Raw genomic sequence first — 22408 nt, 5'->3', positions numbered from 1 at the left:
CCCCCTTTCCGCCCCCACAACCTCCCTAAGGACTAGAGAGTAGACTTTGGGTGGCTGGGTGGGTAGGGGGTCTGACTGCCTCAACAGCCTCTGGTCTAAGCAAATTGCTCAGGGAAACTCTGGTGAAATGGGACCTCCAGCCACCAAACCCCCGCCCCGCCCCCAGCACAGCCGTGGAGCTATTCCCCTGCCTCTGGCCCTGGCCCTGAGGGAAGCTGGAGTGTCCTTCCACTCTTGAGCTGGGTCCCCTGTCTTGTTCATCTGGCTCTCCTCCTAGGTTCCCTCTGGTCTTCTCCCTGTCTCAGCTCTGCTTTGCTTCCCTGCCTCTATGGGTGGCCAAACCAAGGCGCTTGTGCTCCAGAGCCTCTTCCAATCAGGCCACTTGCCTGGCAAAACCCCATGGCCAGAGAGCGTGGGGACCGAGAGCTTGAATAAGGCTCGGATCCAAACCAGCAGAAAGCAGGAAACCTAAGCTTCAAGCTCCAGCCCTCTCTCGCCCACCCTCCCTCTTCTTCCCCCAGCAGACGACCAGACGGAGCGACATCTACATCCATGTGTCGACCTCGAGGCGACCCTAAGTGCCCGCGCAGAGAAAGAAGCCAAAAACCACCAATTTACCCCTTTACCCACCGAACCCCACGGCAACGGGTCTGGGAGGGGTGGAGAGGGAGCTCCCGGCCACTGCCCTCCGCTGTGAGTACGGCCACAAGACAAGCCTGGGCTCTCAGCAAGCTCGGATGCCCGAAACACCTTCCTCCCTGTTGTGCCCGCTGCACGCCAGGCACCTGGGGACACCGCTGGTCCCCACTCCGCCGCCAAGAGAAGAACAAGAAACCGCTTCTCTTACCTTGTCGCCGCCTCCTCCTCCTGCCTCTGCCCGTGCTTCTGCTGCTGCTGTCGAGGGGGGGGGGGGTTGGCTGATCTCCTCGTCCCCCTCCGGCGGTTAAGTTTATTCCTCTCTTTGGATAGGTGGGGGGCTCTTGGGGTTCCCCCAGCAGCGGTGGGGTGCGCCTGGCCCAGCACCCCAGGCAATCAGATCCGTCTGCTCCTCAAGATTGCAGTTTGCTCTCTGCCTCTTTCCCTCCTCCAGTCACCTTTAAATGCATCTTTTACTGCAGCACCACATTATATTTGCAGATCATAAAATCCACCTCTCGCGCGCACCAAGACCGTCCTGACATTACTGTTTTATGACCTTGACTTATTGTGGTCACCTGGATAATATTTAAATCAACGTTATGGTCTCTCACTTACATTAAACCCGCCAAGAGACATTCTAGAAAGGCTCTAGGAGATGAGTCAAACACAAAACACACACACATCCACACACTCAGCCTCTTTTGGGGGTGGGGGGTGTTGCTAAAAAAAACACTTAAAAACAAAAAACCACCCATTTGAGGATTACGATTCTGGAAATTTATTAGGATTTTCTTCTCCATTAAGGAAGCGACATGCAAAAGATACAACATACAGAATATCTTTAAATAACACAACTCCCAGACAGGGACAGGGCAATATTTAAGGGGGGGGGCAGTCTGTCTTTGCTTCACTATGTTCTATTTTTAATTTTTAAATTTTTTTGTATTCCTCTGGATGGAATTTCTGAGGTGTCAGTGGCGGGGGCTATGTGGGGGGTGCTGGGAGAATGGAAGAAAAGCAGAAAGCAGTACAAATACGAGACTTCAAGCAGATTCTCAGAGCGACTGGGAGGTAAAGACATGGAGAGGGTTTCGTGGAGGCGCTGGGCGCTACGACAAACACACAAACACTAGCCGAACTTTCCAAAACGTCTATTATCCTAAGGAGGAAATGCAGCAAGGAAGGAGCGATTCTGACTGTGCTATGCGAGATTACAGACCTTCTCTGGTTGATTTTTTCCCCCTGTGATCGGGTGGGTTCGACCTTAACTTTGCATGGAGGACAGGATGGTGTGTGTGAGTGCGTGGGTGAGTGAGGGGTTGACACACACACCAGCCACACTCCCACCCTCATCTATGCGGGCACACCACACCCCACACCCCGGCACCCCGTTTCTCTCATGCTTTAGGTGGAGGCATCTTCGCAGCACGAACCACAGGTCCCTTAGAAGGAGAGTCTGAGGTCTTTGCCTTTTTGGCAGGCGCGTTGCATTTATACTCAGGGAGGAAAAAAAAATATATAGCACCAGGCACAAAGGGAGGAGGAGGCGGGGGAAAGGAAGGAGCAGGGAGAAAGGGGAGGGGGAGGGGAGGCCACGCGCTCAGGTGAAATTAAAATTGGAGGTCAGTTCCCGGATCCGATTCTCTCGGTTCATTTTCTTGAGTTTCATTCTGCGATTTTGAAACCAGATTTTGACTTGTCTGTCTGTAAGGTTAATGGTCTTGCTAATCTCCAGGCGGCGCTCTCGCGTCAAATACATATTGAACAGAAATTCTTTCTCCAATTCCAGCGTCTGGTGTTTAGTATAGGGGCACCGCTTCTTCCTTCCGCTCTTTGCTGTCAGCCAATTTCCTGTGGTGTTTTCTGCCTTTATCTCCTCTGTTAAAAATAACATTATTTACATAAGTATCCCTCGAAGAGGCAAACCCTCGCAGCCCACTGCAGCCTTTGCCAGTCGGCTGTGGGGGGCGGCTGAGGGAGCAGAGGGGAGCTGTTCTCACCCCACAGGCCTGGCTGGCGGGGTGTTCTTGGGCTCAGGGCTCTTAGAATTTCGTTGGGGTCTAGACTTCCGTGGGGAAAGACAAAAAGCTCTTGCCTCTGGAGCATTTATTAATTATGTGACCCCAATCCACCTTGACCTGGCAGATTCTGAGTACTCCCACTCTCCTTCAGCTTTCTGACTGACCTGGGCGGGCATGTGCTCAACCTCACCAGGCCCTCCCTCCTCTAGGTTCCATTCCAGTTCTGGAAAAATCTAAGTGGAAGGAAAAGTGCTTCCCAGGCCCCAGACAGAGTTGCAGAGTCCACCCTGCTGCCCAGAGCAATTCCCAGAGAGCTTTGACCCCCTTCAACTCAGTGGAGGGACAGAGGGACATTTGCCTTAGAGTCCCTGTGGCCACAGGCCCTTGCAGTTGTCCCTGTACCAGACCCCCAGCCCTTGTTCCCACCTGAAGTGCCACAGAGCAACTCTGCCCCTTTCAATCTCCCGTTGCCAGCTCTTCCTCTCCTGGCCATTTCCCCCTGGTGTGAATAGCTGAAGCAGGGTTGCTTGTGAAGGCAGCAGAGGTCAGGGGCAACCGCTCTGGGGCATGCTGAGGGGTCCTCAGACAACTGCCCTAGCCATAGGACCTAAGGTCAAGGGAGAGAGATATCCTGAGGAAATGCAGCCTCCTGGAAGTCTCCATCTAGTCTATATAGATGTGAATGCCTGTGTGTGCACGTGTATTCCTGTAGAGGTGCACACTCCTACACAATGTCCACACACAGATAAGTATACATGTGTCTACTGATAGAAGGAGATGATATAGATAGAGTGTGTAATTCCCATTATCTTACTGACAGCTTCTTTCCTTGGTACACATTCTTGCTGAAATGGACCAGCCTTGCTCCTCAAGCAGCATGAGAGCCCTTGGTCATCCTTTCTAGGGAAAAAGCCCAGAGTCCAGAGACCCAACAAGGGCACCCAGCAAAGGTGGCTGCTGATGGCTCTGTACTCTCACCCCCCCGCCCCCTGCTTTGCCAAATGGAACTGCCAGATTCCTAGATCCTCTTTTGATGGGGAGTGAGGCAGGGGTCCTTGGGGAACTGAGAGGCACCAGAAAAAAAAAAAAAAAGGCAAACTTAAGGCTATAGTTTAAGACATCTGAATGTCCTTACTTCTGCTCCCACCTCTGCACCTGCAGTCTCTTGCCAAATTGTTTAAATGTTCTCCACATCTAACTCTGCCCTATTTATTTTCTCATTGGGATTGTTGGGTTTTGGGGGAAGGGAGGAATTAAAAATGGGGAAGTCTGGCTAAAAGCCCTCTTGCCTCTGGGCTGGTGGAGACACCATATGGGGGGGAGTGGAGGCAAGAAGGGCACAGGCAAAGTGCAGACTGAGAGGAATTGGGTGGGATGGAAGGGCTTAAGTTGTAGGGAGGGCAAGAGAGAAAGGGAGCCTACCGGAATGGGGGCAGTTTGAGTTAGGAGGTGGACTTGTTAACCTTGACTTTGCTTTTGGTGGGGCTAGGACGCAACTTTTCCTACCCTAAAATTCTTTCCCAACAAAGCTCAGGATCTGGGGAGAGGGCACAAAATTAAGCTTTCCTGCAGCACATGTGTCACAGGGAAGACTATCTGGGTGTGTGTACCTCACTCTCTCCCTCAGCCTCATGAACACGTCGGTGCACATCTTCTGCTGGGGTCTCTATGGGCTGATTTGCCAAGGCTACCTTTGCAGAGGAGACCCAAGAGGGCAAGGCTTTTGCCCTTGCCCGCCAAAACAGTGCGAGTATGCGCGCACACGCTCGCATGTGTGTGTGTGTGTGTATGTGCGCGCGCGCGCGCGCACAGGGGCATGCGTGAGTGTGCGCGAAGCATGAGAGAGGCGCGTGTGTGTGTGAGTGTGAGTGTGACACAGGTCGCCGCCAGGCATGCGTGTGCACCATATCCATATACAAAGCACCACAAGATCCAGGCCGCCCCCAGGCTGCTCAGCTCTCAGGATCTCATCTGCCTCTGCATCCAACGAGCCCCACTTATACACAGACTCCAGTAGTTAGTGGCAGGAGACACAGGTTTATTCCTCTCCTCCCAGTTGGGCCTTTCTGGATGATTTTTGCTCCAACTTTTCAAGGAAAGTAGGTCCCCTCAGGTTCCCTCCACTGCTCCCGTTTCCTCCACATTCTTTCTCCAGGTGTCAGAGAAAGGTCCTGGAGGACCCCAGTTCCAGCAGCAGAAGTGAATCTTGAACCCTGAGCTTGAACTCTGGCTAGGCTTTCTCTCTCCAGCCGAAATCACAATGAAATCCAACTAAAGCAACACTCCCTTTCAGGAGAAAACCACTTGCCACGCGAACAGAAAATCCCCAACCACTCATTTGTAAACTGTTTTTGGAAAAGAACGAAAAAAAATGTTTTTAAATTTAACTAGAAAAAGAAAAAGAAATTTTACAGGGAAGACAAGAAACTAACATTCCAAATGCCCTGTTCCAACGCCATCCCCTAGCCAGGCGTCTGGGGGAGGGAGGAACGTGGAGATTAGCCCTACACCTCCACCTCTTTCTGCCCCAACCCCCGCTGCCCAAGGCCCCCCGGCCGAGCTCAAACCGCAGGAGCCCATACCACACACACAAATCAGATCCACAAACAATAACAAATCGCGCTTCGAAGGAAACAATTTTCAGCTGGGAAAGCGCAGTAAAGCGAAATCCCCCTTCACCTAAGCCTTCCCCAGTCCCTGGCCCAAGATCGCCATTTTAAGCTTTTTGCAAGCTTCTGACCTGAATGAGGGACCTCAGCCCCCCAAGCAACCGCCGTAAAGCAAGCAAACCAAAGCCAGCAAGCACCCGGGAGCCGTCATCAGCCCGGGGCAGCACAAGTCGCCCGCAGGCTGCCCGCGGTGCGCACCACTCCCGGGTCTCGGCGCCCACGGCCGCTGGCGGCCCGGCCTTTCCACTCTGCCGCTTACCTTCCTTAGCCAAATGAAGCGCCACCAGCCTGGCGCTCAGCGGACACGAGTCGCAAGCCGGGATCGCATTCCTCGGCCCAACCCTCCCCCTACCCCAGCCCCGGCCACGAAGACTAAGTACCCGAGCGTCCCAGCCCGGCCGCCGCTGCCCAGGCAGCCTTACCTTTCGCTTCGTTATCCGAGGTGTCTGGGCTGGAGTCCGCGGTTTTGGCCCGCTCCTTTTCGCTCTCCAAGGGGCTACCTTTTGGGCCCGCCAGGCTCTGCTCGGTCTTGATTTCATTGGGGCTAGGGGTCTGGCTGTCGGACTTGGGGGTCTCAGGGAAACTCACTTTGCCCCCGAGCTGGGGCGACTCCAGAGGTTCGGCGCGCGGGTTGAGATTGGCCCGCTGCTCAAAGGGGGCTTCGAAGTCGTTGGCCCCGGCACAGTGGGGCGGCTTGTCCAGCGCTGAGTAGCTCGGGCTGGCGCGGTAGTAGCTGGGCACCGGCACCTCGTGCTCCCCGAGACAGGACTCCTGCAGGGGGTGGGAGTAGAGAGCTGCCTCGGGGCCACTTTTCGCCCGCTTCTCTGCGCTGTACATACAGCAGACATTCTCCTCCTTGACACTAGGTGGGTAGGAGCAGGAGGACAGCGGCCTGCCAACAGGTTGTTCCAGGCGGTAGGTGGCTTTGGGGTCGCCCCAGGAGTCCAGCTGCGAGAGGTAGGACGGGTAGGTGTTGAGGGCGAGGTTGGGACTGCTGCCCTCGTCCCTCTTGGAGAGCGAGGGTGCGAGCCCACAGCCCCTCATCACCCCGCAGTTGAAGTCACTCCCAGATTGCATATACATGCCTGCGCTCCGGCTATAGCGCTCTCCTCCGCCCGGCGCAGCCAAGGGCTCAGCGTATGAGTTCGGAGTTACATTGCGAGGGCATGTCATTTTCAGAGAGAGGGGTTTTTAAGGAGCAATACTACAGCGGAGGAGCTGACATCTTTTTTTTTCCCCATCCGGGAGGGGGGGCGGTTGGAGGGGCGGGAGGAAAAAGAAGGGGAGGGGGGAAATATCAGCTCCATAATTATCCGCGCATTCGGTCCTCACCATGTGACCGCTAGACCAATGGGATTTGAAAATGGCCTTGATGATTCAGACGGCCGTGACGTCAGCGGGGTCAAGTTGTCGGCAGGCGGAGCGCGCAGCGTGGAGTAACAGCGCCACCTAGCAGCCGCCTCGGGGTAGGGGCGCCGGAGCCCTTCCCCGCGAACAAAGGAAGCGCCCCCGGGGCGGCAGGGGCAGGAGAGGGGTGGAGGAGGGTGGGTGGGGGGTTCTAGAGAGAACGGGGTTTGTTTACCCGGGAACCAGCCTGTAACTCTTGGGGAGAGTGGGGCGGAGAGGGGGGACATGCAGGAGAGAGGGAGAGAGCAAGGCAACTCGGGGCTCAAAACAGTCAAATTCAAATTAAAAGGTCAAGACACGATCCAGGTACTTTTTCCCTTGTCTTTTACCTCTTCTTTTCCTCTCTTTGTGCCCTTTCCCCGTTTCTTCCCTTGGGAGGGGTGTGGGGTGATGTTTGGAGGGAGGGCTCCAGTGGGCAGAGAAAGGGAGAAAAAGTTAAGGAATCCCAAACAGAACTAAACTTTCTGCTCTCCTGCGTCCGGGTTCTCGGGGCTTGGCCTGGGGGCTCAGTTTGGGGACCTCGCTCAATGGAAGCTGGTTGAGTTATAAGTTCCCTGTGCGGGTTGACGGGGGAATCCCCAGAGTATGGAGTGGACCAGGGAGGGAGTCATCATCACTTCAGGGCTGCTCCAGGAGGGTAAAGGAGGTTTCCAGTGGATCTAGGGGTCCGGAGAGGAGGAAGCCAGAGACCAGAGGCGCCAGCTCCCCGACCACGGAATGCAGTCCGGGCCTGGCAGAGTGGGCGGCCCCTGGATCACCATCTCAGGGGTTGGAAGGCTTTGGCCTTGGAGTCCGTTCGGGTGCTTTGCTCCAGGCCTTGGCGTTCCTCGCTTTCCAATTGACCTTGCCCCCACTAAAACAAGGAATATTCCCAGAGAGGAAGAGGGAACCTGCAGGGCCTCGGATGGTTTGTGGGAGTCACGTATCACACGGGAAACTAGGACACCAGATGCGACAAAATTCAACCCAGGGAAGTGTCCTTTATAGAACGAATGAGCTGGGGGGCATTTTTTAACAGAAAAGAGGAACCAGCGTCTTTGTGTGGTTTTTATTTTTTTTAATAAAGGAAAACGAGAAATAAGGGACAAGGTATGTTTTAAATAGTTCTTTCCGTTTCTCCATCGCCTTTCTCCCAAAGCGAACTAAACTCTCCACCCCTTCCTCAGGAAACGGAATCTGGAAAATAACTTGTCTTTCCGGTCGCCCCACATTTTCCCCTGGACGAAGCCTCAGGTTTCGATTTTCCAAAGGGCTGAAGCCTGGCCGGGAAAGGACCGGTGCTCCGGGCGCCCTGGCGTGGAAGAGTGCGGAGGCTGGATCGCTTCTAGAGAGGCCCAAGCCCGCGGCTGCTAGAAAAGGACTTCGGAAAGAAATCCACGGAACTCCCTCAGCCAGGGGGCAAGAGAGGAGACCACAGGGGTCCATGGACCCCGGGAACACTGGTAGAAAATGTGTAATGTGTGACTCGCTTGCAGGACCAGCCAGGGGAGATTAGAAATGGTTTTGTGTTTTCATTTGCAGGGGTCGCAGTGGGCTCGGCACAGGGGTTGGCTGGGGCAAGGTTAGGCTGTTTAGGCCCCAGACGAGACTTGGGACAGCCTGGGCAGCCGTCAATCCGGAGAACCATTTGTCCCACCTCCCACCCTGCGGGAAACGGCGGAGACTTTATGGCCACTCTGTTTGTATGATCTGCATAAGTCTTTCCCCACCAGTTTGATCGAAACTGTTCGCTTTTACGAGGACCCAACGAAAATTCCCCGTCATATTTATCAGCCGGGGATAAAAATTTAGTATGGGAACTGATATTTCCTCATTTATGGGGCGATGAAATTAAAGACCAAAGCAATTGAGAATTATATGGCCTTGGGGGGGTTCCCTCCCCCGCTCTTTCACATCTCCTTTATTTTCCCGCCTGGTGTGCCTGTCCATGGAGTTTGGCGTCACAGTCCCCTGCCCTTGCCCCCCGTTTGGGGGTCTACTGGGCCCTCTCCTCCACACCCAGGTACCGCTTGGTCAACCCTAACTTTTCCTGGCTTTTCTGTCGGTGTTAGCAGCTAGGGGCTGGGATAGGGCTCCTTGAGCCTCTGCCCAGCCAGGCTGGGATCTGGCTGGGGTGGTGGAAGGTTGCCAAGAGGCTCACAGGGGAAGGATCTGAGTCCAGGCTGGGAGGGGCGAGGGAGGTAGCGGAGGGTGAAGAAGACGAACTCCAGATTACCTCTCAAAACACAGAAAGCCCTAAGACTTAAGCTGGGGAACCAACGGGAGAGGAAGAGTCACTCCCGCCTCAGGACCTGTCTCTCCCTACCAGCCCGACCTCCATCCCAAACTCACTCCTTACCTCAGCCCCTGGAGGGGTTGGAGCTGCTTCAGAATTCTTGCCATTATTAATGGAAATAATCCCCCCGGGAGAAGGAGCCTCCCGCCTAGCTCTCACCTCCTCACTAGAACGAATAGTGTTTAAAGTTGAAATAATTAGAAGTATGATAAACACGGCCCATTAATGAAAAAAGAAATCAAATTCATCAGCCTAAGTGGGACCCCCGGTGGGACAAATGTTTGCCTCTAATTACGCAGGATAAACGCAAACCCGGAGCTGTTAAACAAGACCCCAAGCGCGGCAAGCGCTGACGCAGACTCGAATAACTTGTTGGTTTTTTGCAGACTTTGGGATTCTGCCCCAGTGGAGGCGAAAGAGAGGAAGACGTGAGGGTGAGGACGAGGCAAGGGGAACATTTGAGCGGGTCCAGGAAAGTACGGTTGGATGTGTGTTCCAGCCCTGCCCCCTTGGGCTCAGTCTTTCCGAGGCCAGGAGCAAAGGCTGTTTCCGTCCTATTGTCCGGGCCTGGCGTTCAAAGGCACTCGGGCTGCCACGGCCGTCCCGCCTGCTGCCTCTGCCAGGCACCCACAGGTCCTGCCCAACAGAGCCAAGACCCTCAGGCCTGCACCCCTGGGGAACTGGATTGGGGTCAAGAGAAATCAGTGTGGCTTCGCTCAGCCAGTTAAACCATTTCCCCAACTTTCTGGGAGTGCTGAGAGACTTCAGGGCTCCCCCTTCTTGCCTCAACTTGGGGCTGTGAAAATCCAGGGGTGGCAGGCCAGAGCAGGGCTCAGGCTGCACGTACATCTTGACCAATCCCACCCACCCCGAGAGCCCTCTCACTCTGGTTGCTTCTTCCTGGTACCCTGAACCTGGAAGGGCAGCAGGGACAGGGGACTGAGCCTCCTGCTGCCTGTGGGATTGTGAGCCAGGGAGAGGAGGAGGGTGCCCCTTGCTCAATCCTAGCATATTCCAGGAAGATCTGTGGTTCCAGAGGGCAGGGCGAGGGCTGGGGCACTAGGGGTCCCCATGTGAAAACAGAAGAAGGAAAATGTAGTGCTCAACGAACAGAAAGGAACCGGGCTGTTTCCCTGGCGCCAGCCCTCAACGTGCCCCAGAAACACCCCGATTTTTCCAAGGAAAATGAGGAGAGTTTCCCCAACAGTTTAAGGAAATCATCTGGAAAATTCCAAAGGTGGAGTGAAAAAAGGAAGAGCGTCTCTCCCTTTGGGGTAAAATAATAAAATAAAGTAGTAAAGTTGGTGTATTGAAATCTCTCCAAGTGAAATGAAAAACAAAATCACACAAGGGAGTAAAGTTGCAGGCATTTTTCCTCTTGTTTTGGAGACCCAGATAAATCATTCTCATCCCAAAACTTGAAGGAAAATTTTTCTTTTCTCCTTCACAAACACGGGGCTCTGCCCAGGCTGAGTGGGGGAACATTGAACTACCAGGCAAACTGCAGAATGCTCAGAAGCCCAAGATAGAGATTTTCAAAAAGGTACAAGAGAGACATGGGAGACCCAGGACCCTTGGAGGTGCCTCTGGTCTACTTGGGATCTCGAAGCCACCCTGGCAGCCCGGCCATCAGAGTCCCTCTCACATCTGGACACTGCACACTACACGATTGCACCCAGATGCTACGGAATTTACCGTTTACGAACTTGTCTAACTCGTGCTCCATTGTGCACACACGGCAACAAATATTCACCTCTACCTAAGAGACGTGCTCCCCAGGATCCCCGCATCCTGAAGTCCGATAAACCTGAGCCAACACAACGGCCCTTTTGCCCTGCCGAAGGCGGCCAGTTATTTAACTTTGCCTCCTGAATCGAAACCAGACAGCAAACACTTCGGAAAGAAGCTTTGAGAGAAGGACACAGATGGGAGGATGTCTTGGTTGGGGGAAGCCTGGCCCCCCACTTCAGGGATTTGCTCCCAAGTTGCCCCAGTAGATTGGGTTTCCAGTGGGGAGTCAGGGCTGTAGTTGGGCCGACTGGCTCCGGAGAAGAAACCACCCCCCCCTCCCTTACCGGCTAAATTCCTTTCCGAAGATCCATTTTGCATCTTTTTTTCCTCTTTCTCTGTTTCTTCCTTTCTTCCTGCTTTCCTTTTTTCCTTTTTCTTCTTCCTCCTTTCTCTTTATTTGTTTCTTTCTCTTTCTCTTTTTCTTTCCTTCTCTTTTTTCCTGCAGTACATTTTTCCCTTCATTTTTTCCTGACCTTTTCTCTTTCTTAATTCATTGTTTTCTTTATTTCCTTCTTCCTTTTTTCTTTAGGACACAATTTATTCTTTGCTCTTTTCTTTCCTCCTCAGTGCTTTCGTTCCCCCTTGACTTTCGGTCTCCCCAGCCTTTCTTGTTTTTCTCTCTGATGCATAGCTCAGGGAGGAGAAAGCCCCAGGCTCGGGTGCGTCTCTTCCCAGCCTTACTACTCAGGCTTGGAGTTGACCTTCTCCGGCCTTCAGCCTTAATAACTCGGCTCCTCACAAGGCGAAGTGTACAGCTGCCAGCGGCCAGCGGCCAGGCCTCAGCAGTCGCCATTAGAGGGAAGGAAAAGCTGGCGCGGGGGCACGTTCTTACTGGCTCTGATGGTTCCCTGACATGCCTGGTCCCAGGGCTCAGGTACCTTTGGTCCCACTGCCTCCAAGACGCTTCTTTGGAGAAGTCGCTCAATCTTTGTCCTGACCTCCAGAGCTGAACATTAAAATAGCTTCAGTTTGAGCTGAACTGGAGTCCCCAAGGCTGGAGTCAGGGGAAATGAAGGAGTGGGGCTCTGTCAGTCCCAGATGGGGGTCAAGATCCGAGGGGCCACCCGCGGACTTAGCAACCCAAAGCCATGTCCGCACATGGGCACCTTTGTTCTCCGAGCTTCCGGACTGCAGCCCGCCAGCCCTCCTCTGTCAGTCTTGCAATCTCTGGAACCTCTGGACAGGAATTCCTCGGTGTTTTGAATTCTGTCTTTCTTCTGACCCACTGGAGAATTTGCAAGAAACAGAGATGCAAGGCCGTGTGTGTAACTCTCCCAAATCCGCAGTCTGAGTCAAGGTTATGGGTTTCCACTTTGTGTAGTGGGTTGAAGGAGTGTTTGGTTAGTGTGTGTGTGTGTGTGTGTGTGTGTGTGTGTGTCTGTGTTGTGTATAGAGACAGAGAGACAGAGAGAATGGTTCCTGCAGGAGAACAGAGGGAATGAAGAGAAAGGTCTGGCCCAGCTTTGGGAGTCTGCAAGAGCGTGCTTAGAGAGCGGAGCGGCCAGCACTGTCTTGCAGGCCTGTAGTGGCTGTGAGCCGCTAGCCCCCAAAGCTCGGTCTAAGTTGGGCCTCAGGCAAAGACTGGCGACAGTCTTCAGCCTTATTCTGCCATAGGCAGACTGAGTCCGCTTCAGAAGCCCCCACTTCCCCCACCTTCCCCCACCGGGGCCCCAGAACCTCTCTCCCCACAACCTCCTAAAGATCCTGAGTTTTCATTCCGTGGAAAGACCAAAACTTAAAAGTTTTTAAAAAGGGGAGGAGGAATCTTGTAAAACTTTTATGCCAAACAAAGTTATAAAAACTTCCCGGGCGTTGCCTTTTCCAAAGGTTTATACGAATAATAAAGAGTGTAGTCGCGTGCACACGGTTCTGGCGGGCTCCAAGCAGAGAAGTTTCAGCAAACAGTGTTATCCAGCCCTGGGGCACCAGGAAACCCCAGGGACTGCCCCCTTGAAGGAATAGTGGCCCAGAAACGAATTGCCCTACAGATTCCGGAGAGGGGGCGGGGAAAGGGAAGGGGTGGCGCCCTTGACTTCTTGAAGTTCAAAGTTCTTCTTTGCTCTGGTGAGAAAATCCCCCTCTGCCTTCAGCCCACTCAAGAAATTAGCCCCAGCTAGTTTTTCTCCCTCTGGTTGAGAAGGGACTCTAGGTATCCCCGTGTCTGTGCACCTTTCAGACACCTGATCTGTCACTTTTTTGCTTTCTCAAAGCAGAGCTGCCCATCCTCTCCATCTGGGACATCTGAAACCTGTGGGCTTGCTTTCAGAGGTGCCTGTGTGAGCTGTCTTCTAAGAGGCCCTTGCATCCCCATTCCTCAGCAACCCAGGGGTCTGAGGGACAAAGAAACCCCAAACACAAGGCTGGCCCCAAGCCATTTCTCCTTTCAAGTCCCCAAGGTTCTCTCTGTACCCCTAAAGCCCATAGCGAGAGGGGGAGGGGCCCAGAGTGCTCTCTCTCAGCCCACACCACTTAATACCCTTGTAAACTCCCACGTGCGCTATAAACTTGGATTTTTACAACCAACATTCCTCCTTAGCTCCAAGAAACTTTGAACTCGGCCTCGGGTTTATTTACTGGGGGGGGGGGGTTGGGGAGCTGGGAGCTGAGAAAAGCTGGAGGAGAAGAGGGGGAAGATGTGGAGCAAGAGGGTAATGGCATGGGGGTCTGGGGTGTGTTGGGGGAGCCGAGACCATCCGCTGTGGGTTTGTTTACTATTTAGAGCGGAAGCATTTTCTAACACAGGCCAGACTGGGTCGTTAAGGGCGAAATGAAACTGGTTTTAGAGGCACGGGGGGGTGCTTTATGGCGGCGTCTAGACGAAGATCTTTTGTTCCCTGGCAGCGCCTCGGCTGGAGGGGATTACCCAGAAAGGCTGAGCCCAGAGTGCTCCTGACCCACAAGGGGGGTTGGACATCCCAGGGGCCAGAAGATGGGTTCGTTTGGGGGACAGAGACCCCTTTTTTCTCTTTTTAGAGGGTTGCCAAGGACAGGCAGGTTTCTGGGTCTGGGTCACAAAAGCCTTTGTTTTTCTTTCACTATGATCCCCCCCCGGCCTTCCGAAATGGGGAGCTTTTTGGGCTGCATATTGCAGGCAAGGGATAGCTATAGGTTTCAAATATTTTTCTCCAAAATTGGAATCCATTTGGAGATCAACATTTTGCTCTATAAACAGGTTTGCTCAATAGAGTTAGCCCCACCTTATTTTATAGGAAACATGGCCAGCATGTCAATATTCCTTGATATGACTAGGGCATAAATGTGCGCGTCCACACACACATACACACCCACAGAGCACCCTCAGCTTCATTCTTGCTGACACTCATAAACACTGCCAAGGCTTATACACCACAGAGAACACAAGCATTGGATGTGCATGAGGTGAGGCTTACTCCACAGCACGGGCAGAAATGTACATATAAGTTTCCTTCTTCTGTACACACAGGCACACCAACTTAAAATACCTGGGTGGGGACACACAAGGGAATTGTGGGGCTGTATGCACACTTTGGCTTTCGGATTTTATCTCAAGACTCACATTGACAAATTACAGATAGCTAAGCCGCACAGGTCCCTGTCATCGAAAACAACGGCGGAGCCTGGTTGTGACTGTCCATTATCAGGGCGTTTTGCCTGTCATTCTACAGAATCATATTGGCAACACCATTTTCTTTGATTTCTGTAAGAACAGTTCCAAAGAGGGGGAAAAGAGAAGAGAGACTGTTTCCAAATCTTTGCCCCTAAATAACGAATTTGGAACCAAGACTGCCGAGCGCCCTTGCTTTTTGCTTGAAAGGACTATGGTTATCTTTTTACAGAGGGGGGGATAAAAAAAACATGCAGGAAATATAGATGGGTATGGAGAATGTCCCCATGGATCACCCCATTACTCAGTGCCCCACCGCCTCCCCACCCCTTACAAAACAAATCTCTGGGGCTTTCTACTCTGGGAGACCCAATGTACAAACATCAGGGTGGCCCCAATATAGGGTCTTGTTGTGTCTGGAGGAGCCTTGCCATTTGTGCTTGAGGGGAAGGGGCCCAGCCTCGGTGAGGAAAGGGAGGGGGCTGGCTTCCCCTCCTCTCCCCTCCCTCCTTCAAAACTGTATATAAAAATTCCAATACAGTCTTCTCATAGTGGGGGGGAAAAAACCCGAAAGCCCTACCCTCAACCCTGCACATTTAACTGCGACAGACGGAGACATCTGGCGGGAGGGCGGTGGAGCCAAGAAAATTCCTATAAATTTAAATTCGATGATGGTTACAATTAACTCCACAACAAACGTGTACTTAAACGGAAAGCGGGGCTGGGCGTTTGGACGCAGATCGAACTGCACGTGAGAAAGGAGAGCTTTAAGAGTCGCCGTGGAATGTCCTCAGCTCGAGAGCAGGAGGAAGCTACCGCCACGCTCTTTCCCCTGCCTGCGGGGAGAGCCGGCAGGCCCACCAGCCCCGGCCTACCTCACCTTCCCTTGCTTGTCCTCACCAGCTGGGCTACACTCCAGCCTCCTCCTCCGCCTTGGGAGCACTGAGGATTTTAAGAGGAGAGGGGCTAATAAAAGGGTCAAATAAAATCATAATATTGAACAGAATGAAATATCTTTATTTGCCACACACAAAAAAAATTCACAGCAATCCCTCTGGGATGGGAGCCGGGTGGGGATTGCACACGTACACGCGCACTCACGCTCATGGAGAGAGATGGGTGATTTGAATCTCATTCCAGGAGAGTCCTCCCCCCCCTCCACCCCATCCCCTCTGGGTAAAAAGAAACGCTTGTGAAATTTATTTACAAAAATTCAGGCCCCAGCATGGGGGAGGCGTCCAATCCCACCTCCCTCCTGCCTCCTCCACCCTAATCTTTTTTTTTCTTTTTTTTTTTAAAGGGAGATAACAACTGCATAGACTATAGCTATAAATCCATGGAGTGGGGCACGGCTGGGAAATAGGTTAGGAAACCTCAATGCACCAGTTAAGAAATTTCAAAAGAAGGGCTCTACACGGTCACGGGGAGAACAACTAGGCTCAGGCGGGGCCTGGACGCCGATGGAGGTAGGACACAGACTTTGCACACCTAACACCAGGTCGAAGGTACAGAAATTTCACAGCAAGGCAGGATCACATTTAGCTGCCCCCTAGCAGTGGGGCGAGGTGGGGTAGGGGTGGGGAGCGCAAGAAGTCTCCCCTCGCAGACACGGTGTCTTAGCAGATCTTATCACTGGGGCAAGGGAAGGCTTTTAGTTCAAGGATTGTTCACTTAGGCGCCCACTACTCTCGCCCCTCCCCCACCCAATCGGAGCAGCAAGACAGTGTCGCGAGGTGTGTTTTCTTTTAAATAGAGTCTTGGCCTTGGCGCCAACGAAGTCCACTCGCTGTGGGTTAGACACTTCCCTTCACCCTCTTTCCAGGCCCGGTCCCTGTCCCACAGCGAGTCAGACGTAAGGTGAAGGAGGTTCCAGAAAGAAGTGCGGGCATCGGCAGTGGGGGCCAGCCCTGGCCAGAGTCCAGTTTTCCACCCGCGGAAAGAAGGCGAGTTAGAAAATAAAAAATAAAAATAAAAATAAAATAATTTTCCCCTTTCCCCGCCCACCCCCGTCCCCGTGAAGGGCCCGGTCTGCAGTTACAGCAGAGGATTTCCGGAGAAATACTGCAGCCGGTCTCTGCTTAGTTTTTTTTCTTTCATCCTTCTGTTCTGAAACCAAATTTTCACTTGTCGGTCCGTCAGGTTCAGCATGCGGGACAGCTGCAGCCGCTTCTCTTTGTTGATATACACGTTGAAGAAAAACTCTCTCTCCAGTTCCCGGATCTGGAATTTCGAATAAGGGCAGCGCTTCTTGCGGGTGCGGGGGGCGTCTGGAGGGGAGGGGAGGGGGCAAGTGCGAGGAGAGGGGAGAGAGACACGTGAGACCCGGGCGACCCCAGCCCGCCGAGCTCTCAGCGGCCCTTCTACCAGCCCCACCGTCAGGCAGCCCTCCCGCCAGGCCGGCCTGCTTTCCTCGCTCGGGCCACAGTGCTGGGGCAAGCCCGGGACCCCCTGCCAGGTCTGGCTCGGCAGCTCCCGGGCCACCGCGGGGTCGCCGCCCCTCCCCTCAGCTACTGGAGTCTAGGGGAGAAGGTAGTCGGGTGGGCCAAGTGCGTCCCGGGGACCCGCGGGCTCAGCCGCCGTCCTCGGCCCCTTCCTGCACTGCCCTCCCGGTGGCTCTGAGCACCCACCCACCCCTCCTCCAGAAATCTGGGGGGACCGCGGAGAACAGGCACGAAGAAGTGAGAGCGGGCGAGAGCAGTGGGGAGACGGGAAGGAAGCGAGCGAGTAGGCACCAAAGACACCCGAGAGCCGCTTCCGGGGGCCCTGGCGCCCCGGGACGCCCGGCGGGCCGTGCCTTCCAAGCTACCGGGCTAGGCCGGCGCCGAGGCCGCGGACCGCAGGGAGACAGTGAGACCCCGGCCCTGGAGCCGCGTGGAGCCCTGAGCTGGCTCTCCCCACCCTTTGTCGCCATGACCCCCGGCTTGCTGGGGTTCTGCTCAAGGACCCGTGAACACAAAGTTTGAACATTTCAAAAAATAGTTTTTTAAAGAAACAGAGCAGTCCTGGCCGGCCTCTCCGGTCTCAGGTTCTGCTCCATTGCCTCTCCCCCACCACTCCCCCTCTCTGAGTTTCTCCCTGTCTTTCCCTCGCCCTCCCCTTACTCCCCCTCCACCCCTCCTCCCGTCCCACCCCCCCGGCAGCCCGGCTCCCCATCCTTCCTTAAATGCTCTTCTAAGTTCACGATCAAAGTTAATATCGCTCGCGATGGTGGCGCTTTTAAAAATTTCACAGACCGAGGGAGATAACGGGGAGGGGGGTTCACCCGGCTTTTCCAAAGAGCCCTTTCCCCTCCCTCCCCACCCCTTCTCCATCGTAAAAAGTCGAGTCGTTGGGAGAGAGGGCTTTGTAGGTTATAATAAAATCCTTTGAATGCTTATAAAACTCCACATAAAATCGGACTGACCCAAAACACGAGGCCGTCCCCGCTCCCCTCGCCTCCCCCCTGCTCTCGCCCTCCCTCTCCCGCTCCCTCCCTCGCTGCCCGCCAGTATCCCGGCCGCTGCTACCTACTGGGGGCGGCTCCCTTGGCCGGCTCCTTAGCCGCGGAGTGGGCTGAACCGGACGAGCTGGGATTCGTGTTCTCCTCCTCGGCCTCCGCCTCGGCCCCCGCCTCAGCCCGGGACGCCAGTCCCGAGGCCGGGGTCGTCTCAGGCTCCCCCTTGGCCTCTCCCTTGCCTGGGCAGGGGGGCTCGGTAGGCGCGTCGCCGCCACCGCAGTAGGCGTTGTCGAAGAAACGGTCGAAGGCTTGAGGCAGGACGCTGTTCTTGTTGACTGAGGAGTAGAAGCCGGCGGGGGCTGCGTGCGGGGCGCTGGGGTGGTGGTGGCTGCCGTAGGAGCCTTCGTTTTTCATGAGGATCTCGGTGACCGTGGAAGGAGGCAGGCACTCCCGGTGCATAAGCTCGTCGGCCGCTGCATAGCAGGAGGAGTAGCTGTTCCGGTGGTGCCACTTGCCGGATGGCTCCAGGCCGTATGAGACTTCCCGGACCGGGGGCACTTGGGCTGAGTAGGGATAGGAGATCTGACGAGAGGGGGCCTGGGGCAGGAAGGAGGAGACCGTGGAGAACTCAGGCACGTAGTAAGTGCAACTGGGTAGATAGAGGTTGGAGGCGCAGCTCCCTCGCTCGCCGAAATCAGCGCCCCTCTCCTTGCGCGACGGCGAGCAGAAGTTGCCCAGGTTGACCGAGTTAAACATCGTTCTCTTCTCCTGCCGGCTCCAGATGGAGGTTTTGGACCCGATCTAGCGAGGGGGGAAAATTTGGGAAGGCGAGATGACGCGTTATCCGTCTTAGTCTCTCTCCCCGAGCACGTGATCCAAAGTAGATATTGTCATATATCAGTTCGGAGCACTTCGCAGACGTAGGAGGGGTTCTCTCTTAGGTAAGATGGGGACGTTCAGGCGATTGGTTTGCAAACACCGCAGAAACATTATGAAAATCAATTGCAGATTTGTATTCGTTTTTCTCTCGTCACTCCCCTCCTCTCCATTCCACAGAGCGAGCAAAGGAAAGAGAGGGTTGGGGTGGAGTGGGTGGTGGGATGGGCAGGGGCGGTGGCTGGGAGGGGGCAACTGTATTTTTTTTCTAGCTGCTGCTCTTCCCCCCCACACACACAGGATTGGGTATAGGAGGAGGGGTCCCACATATGGGGGGTCTTCCCTCTTCCCAGTGATGAGCCTAAGACTGAGGTGGGGAGGAAGACTGAGTTTCCCACCGCCTGGTTCCTCCGGAGATGTGAATCCTTCCCCCCAACTCTCAAGATCTCTTACCCTGCCAACCCACAGAGGGCCAGTGCCTGTTTACAAGAGTTTGAAGAAGTCCATTCTTTTCTTGGCCGGCTGTATGTCAATACTCCCTTTCCCCTTTGGAGAGACTCCTCAGAAGAGTGTGTGAAGTTTCCCAAAGGTGAGGCAGCCCAGCAGCAAGCCAGTGTCCCAACTTTGTCTGGCTTGCTGTGCTGCCTGCGGCTAGGGACTCAGATTAGTCATAAATGAGTGGTAAGCAGTGCGCCAGCCGCCCAGCCGGTGCCTGGCGAAGTCTGGGAAAAACCTTCTTTAATGTTGTGTTAAATATTTAGTATGAGAGAGTGGCCCTGGGTGAATATTTCATGCCTGCCTTTATTGTCAATCAATGTGCAGAAAGCTACATCCACTGTGGATTTTGAAATCTCAAACCCCAAAGATAAAGATCGGAATGAGAGCTATGTATTTTCTCTGTCTGGTCCTTTGGGTCGGGGGTTCAGCCTTAGCTTGGGAGCAGAAAAGAAGCCCAGAGTCAGGGTCCAGGAAGAATATGAGGGGGGTGCTGGGTTGGGGGCTCCTATCCTTGAATGATTTGGAGGCTGGGAGGTGGGTAGTGGGTCTGTTGGACAGACTAGCAGGGGAATGGAAGGGAGCTGAGGAACCTGGGTGTACAGGGCAAGGCCAAGTGCCACTCCCTAATGGAGGCCCCAAGCCCTGCTCCCAGGGGGCTGTAGGCAGTCCTTGGTACCTCTTTCCCATTTCTCGGTCATTTCCTGCCCTCTACCATGTCCACCAGCCTCCTAGATAACTATGGCCCAAGAGGTGGACTCAGTGGTTTTGCCCTCCTTTGCTTTCCATCCCTCTGGGCACTATGGGACACATTTAGGCAGCAGAGAATCACTTTAGTGGAAGGTTCCAGACTGGATCCAGGGGGCCAGAGCAATCATCATAAGCAAAAAAGCAACCTTGGATCCAAGGAGGAGCTGCCAGGTTGTGATTTGCTCAGGTAGGAGGGGGAGACTGAAGCCCCAAAAGGATTCAGGGAAAGCCAGAATGACCCAGACCTTCTTTTTACCCCTAACTCTTGGTTAAAACTGATTTCTACTTTAAAAATATTATTTGGATTTGATTTTCCTTGCCGAGCTAGGAGAGGTACTGAGGCTCCAAAACCAGACGGAGGCACAAAAAATTGTATCGTGTCCCCAAATACAACTCCCTAAATCCACTCCTCAATCCTCCTGCGTCCCCAAGTTTGCTCAGCCTTTAGAGCATCACCTGGAGTGGAGCCGCATTTACCATGGGTCCTATTCTTGGGCAGGATCTAGATACCCAACGATAGACCTCCAGCACCCCTCTACCCATTATTATTTGTTGGGCAATATTTCCTGAACCCTTCTTTAGTCCTGGCCAGATCTTAAATGATGGCAAATAGGAACTAGATTGGGGCTTTGCTAAAGTATGGAACTTCTCTATCAGGAGCTGCAAGAAGAAAAATCTGTTGCTTTTCCTCCTTCCTCTACCTCTTTTTATAGGGTGACCTGGGGCTAGCGTTTTTAATTATAATGATGGGGAACTAAGGACTATGGCTTTTATGGGGTTCGTGCTGACCTCATTAAACTCAGGTTTATTGGAGGCAAAATGTTCCCCAAACAGTGATAGGAACCAGCAAGTGGGAAGTGTGAGGCACCCCATCCCTTGCAGAGGTGGGGATAAAGGCTCAGAGTCTCAGTTTTGGCTTTTCCCAGTTCCCCCAGGGCCCTGCTTCCTTCTCTATCCTGGTCTCCAGGGCACTGTGGGGCCTGAGCCCCCAAGGCAAATTCTGTACAGCCAGTGCTGACAGTGGGGAGGGGTACGCTTCCTGTGAAGAGCCAGCTGTGGGCCTGAGCACTTGAATTTGACCACCAAAGTTTATTCCAGGGCCACCATAAAAGTGAGCCAGGTGGCTGCAAGGAGCCACTGGCGGCTTTATTTCCTTGAAACAAAAAAGAAGGCAAAAAAAAGAATGTCAAAGAAGTTGATGTCCGGAAACTCTAGGGTCTCCCAACAGAGGCTTCTGAGAATTAATATTCTTCCCCCTAAAAGACACGAAGTTCTTTATTTTTTATTTATTTATTTATTTAGCCTAGTTTTGGTCTGTTAATTTCTCAACAACTGTTTAAAAATTCCAGCAACTGGAGGTTGCTGCTGGGGTCAAGGAAAGAAAGCCCTGGACGCTGAGGTCAGCAAGGCACTGATGGGCAAAAATGCCCACAGTGTGTGCTGGCCACTTCACTGCCCACCCCTTGGTCCAAGACCACTCCAAAGCATAGGCTGGGTCACTTGCCCCAGGGCGCATCCTGGGGCATCAGTACATCCCCCAATAAGAGACTCAGCAGTGGTCCAAAATCAGTTCCTAAGAGCCCTGGCAAGCCCCACTCCCTGTCAGGAGGTGGCTTCCCCTCCCCTATCTCATGGGTGCCTGTGGCCCTTCCACAATTCTGGAGTCCCATCTTTCACCTGAATTCCTCCAGGGAAGGGCCATCCTACCTAGCTCACCGGTTCTTGGTGGCCTCAGTCAGCACCTCCAGCCCGCCTGCTGCTTCCAGGCAGCTGCGGTCCGGCAGCTGATATGGTACTCTGGCCAGGACCCAAACAGACTCCAGTGACACTCCCTTCCACACACAGACACTAGAGGTGGCTTCAGAAGGGGGCAGTATCTCCTGAATTCTGAATCCCCTCATGCACGGGAGACCCCACACACAGCGCTGGCTAGCTTTGCAGCTTGTAAACCTCCCGGTTCTAGAAAGTAGATTGGGGTAACCAGGGAAAGGGACCCATCCCACAGACCAGGCACGGGGAGGACAAAACCAGAGCTGAGAAAGAGGGACCGTTAGAGCTCAGGTGGGCTTGGACTCTAAGTACAGTCCCGTGTGGGGTCAGTAAAAGATAAGCAATAGGCCGTGAACAACCTCAGTGCTTGGAGGCTTGGCCCGCAAGGATGAGCCCTCATTAGAAATCGGCTCGCACCTTCTTGTACGTCTTTCTCTCCCCTTAGAGCAATCCGAGGCGTTTAATAACCTCTCTAGTGTGCTTGGGGATTTTCAGGTCAGCCGTTTACCCTGCACTTAGGACACATCCCACCCCCAGCCACTAGTTCTTGGCCCCCACCTCTCCTCAGCCCTGGCCATCGTCCCAAACCCAAGGGCCCAAGTCAGGTCACCCAAGCCGGTAGATGCTGCTGCTCCGAGGTTCCTCCGCTACTGGGTCCCTGGAAGTGACAGGGGGAGGGAGAAGGGCAGCTTCTCC

At 53.9% G+C, this 22408-nt stretch overlaps 2 protein-coding genes across 2 annotated transcripts; both read right to left on the bottom strand.

Annotated features, from left to right (window-relative positions):
* Positions 1-1393: 1393 nt before the first annotated feature.
* On the bottom strand, positions 1394-6593 carry HOXC10 (homeobox C10). Its single transcript, XM_059404878.1, has 2 exons — positions 5752-6593; positions 1394-2517 (listed from the first exon to the last, which is right to left on the bottom strand). The coding sequence occupies exons 1-2, from the start codon at positions 6500-6502 to the stop codon at positions 2240-2242; spliced, it is 1029 nt and encodes a 342-aa protein (XP_059260861.1). The 5' UTR covers positions 6503-6593; the 3' UTR covers positions 1394-2239.
* A 9818-nt stretch (positions 6594-16411) lies between these two features.
* HOXC11 (homeobox C11) lies at positions 16412-18577 on the bottom strand. Its single transcript, XM_059404877.1, has 2 exons — positions 17896-18577; positions 16412-16652 (listed from the first exon to the last, which is right to left on the bottom strand). The coding sequence occupies exons 1-2, from the start codon at positions 18575-18577 to the stop codon at positions 16420-16422; spliced, it is 915 nt and encodes a 304-aa protein (XP_059260860.1). The 3' UTR covers positions 16412-16419.
* Positions 18578-22408: the final 3831 nt, after the last annotated feature.

The sequence above is a fragment of the Mustela nigripes genome, chromosome 6 (assembly GCF_022355385.1).
Source record: "Mustela nigripes isolate SB6536 chromosome 6, MUSNIG.SB6536, whole genome shotgun sequence".
Classification (NCBI taxonomy): domain Eukaryota; kingdom Metazoa; phylum Chordata; class Mammalia; order Carnivora; family Mustelidae; genus Mustela; species Mustela nigripes.
Note: the sequence above shows the minus strand (reverse complement) of the source record. Positions and strands in the feature narration are given on the sequence as shown.

Bases quoted from the DNA above. Each gene is read 5' to 3' on its own strand.
- HOXC10 (XM_059404878.1), bottom strand. From the start codon at position 6,502: ATGACATGCCCTCGCAATGTAACTCCGAACTCATACGCTGAGCCCTTG. The intron at 2,518-5,751 runs GTAAGGCTGCCT...TATTTTTAACAG, and splicing joins CTCGGATAACGAAGCGAAAG to AGGAGATAAAGGCAGAAAAC.
- HOXC11 (XM_059404877.1), bottom strand. From the start codon at position 18,577: ATGTTTAACTCGGTCAACCTGGGCAACTTCTGCTCGCCGTCGCGCAAG. The intron at 16,653-17,895 runs GTAGGTAGCAGC...CCTCCCCTCCAG, and splicing joins GGCCAAGGGAGCCGCCCCCA to ACGCCCCCCGCACCCGCAAG.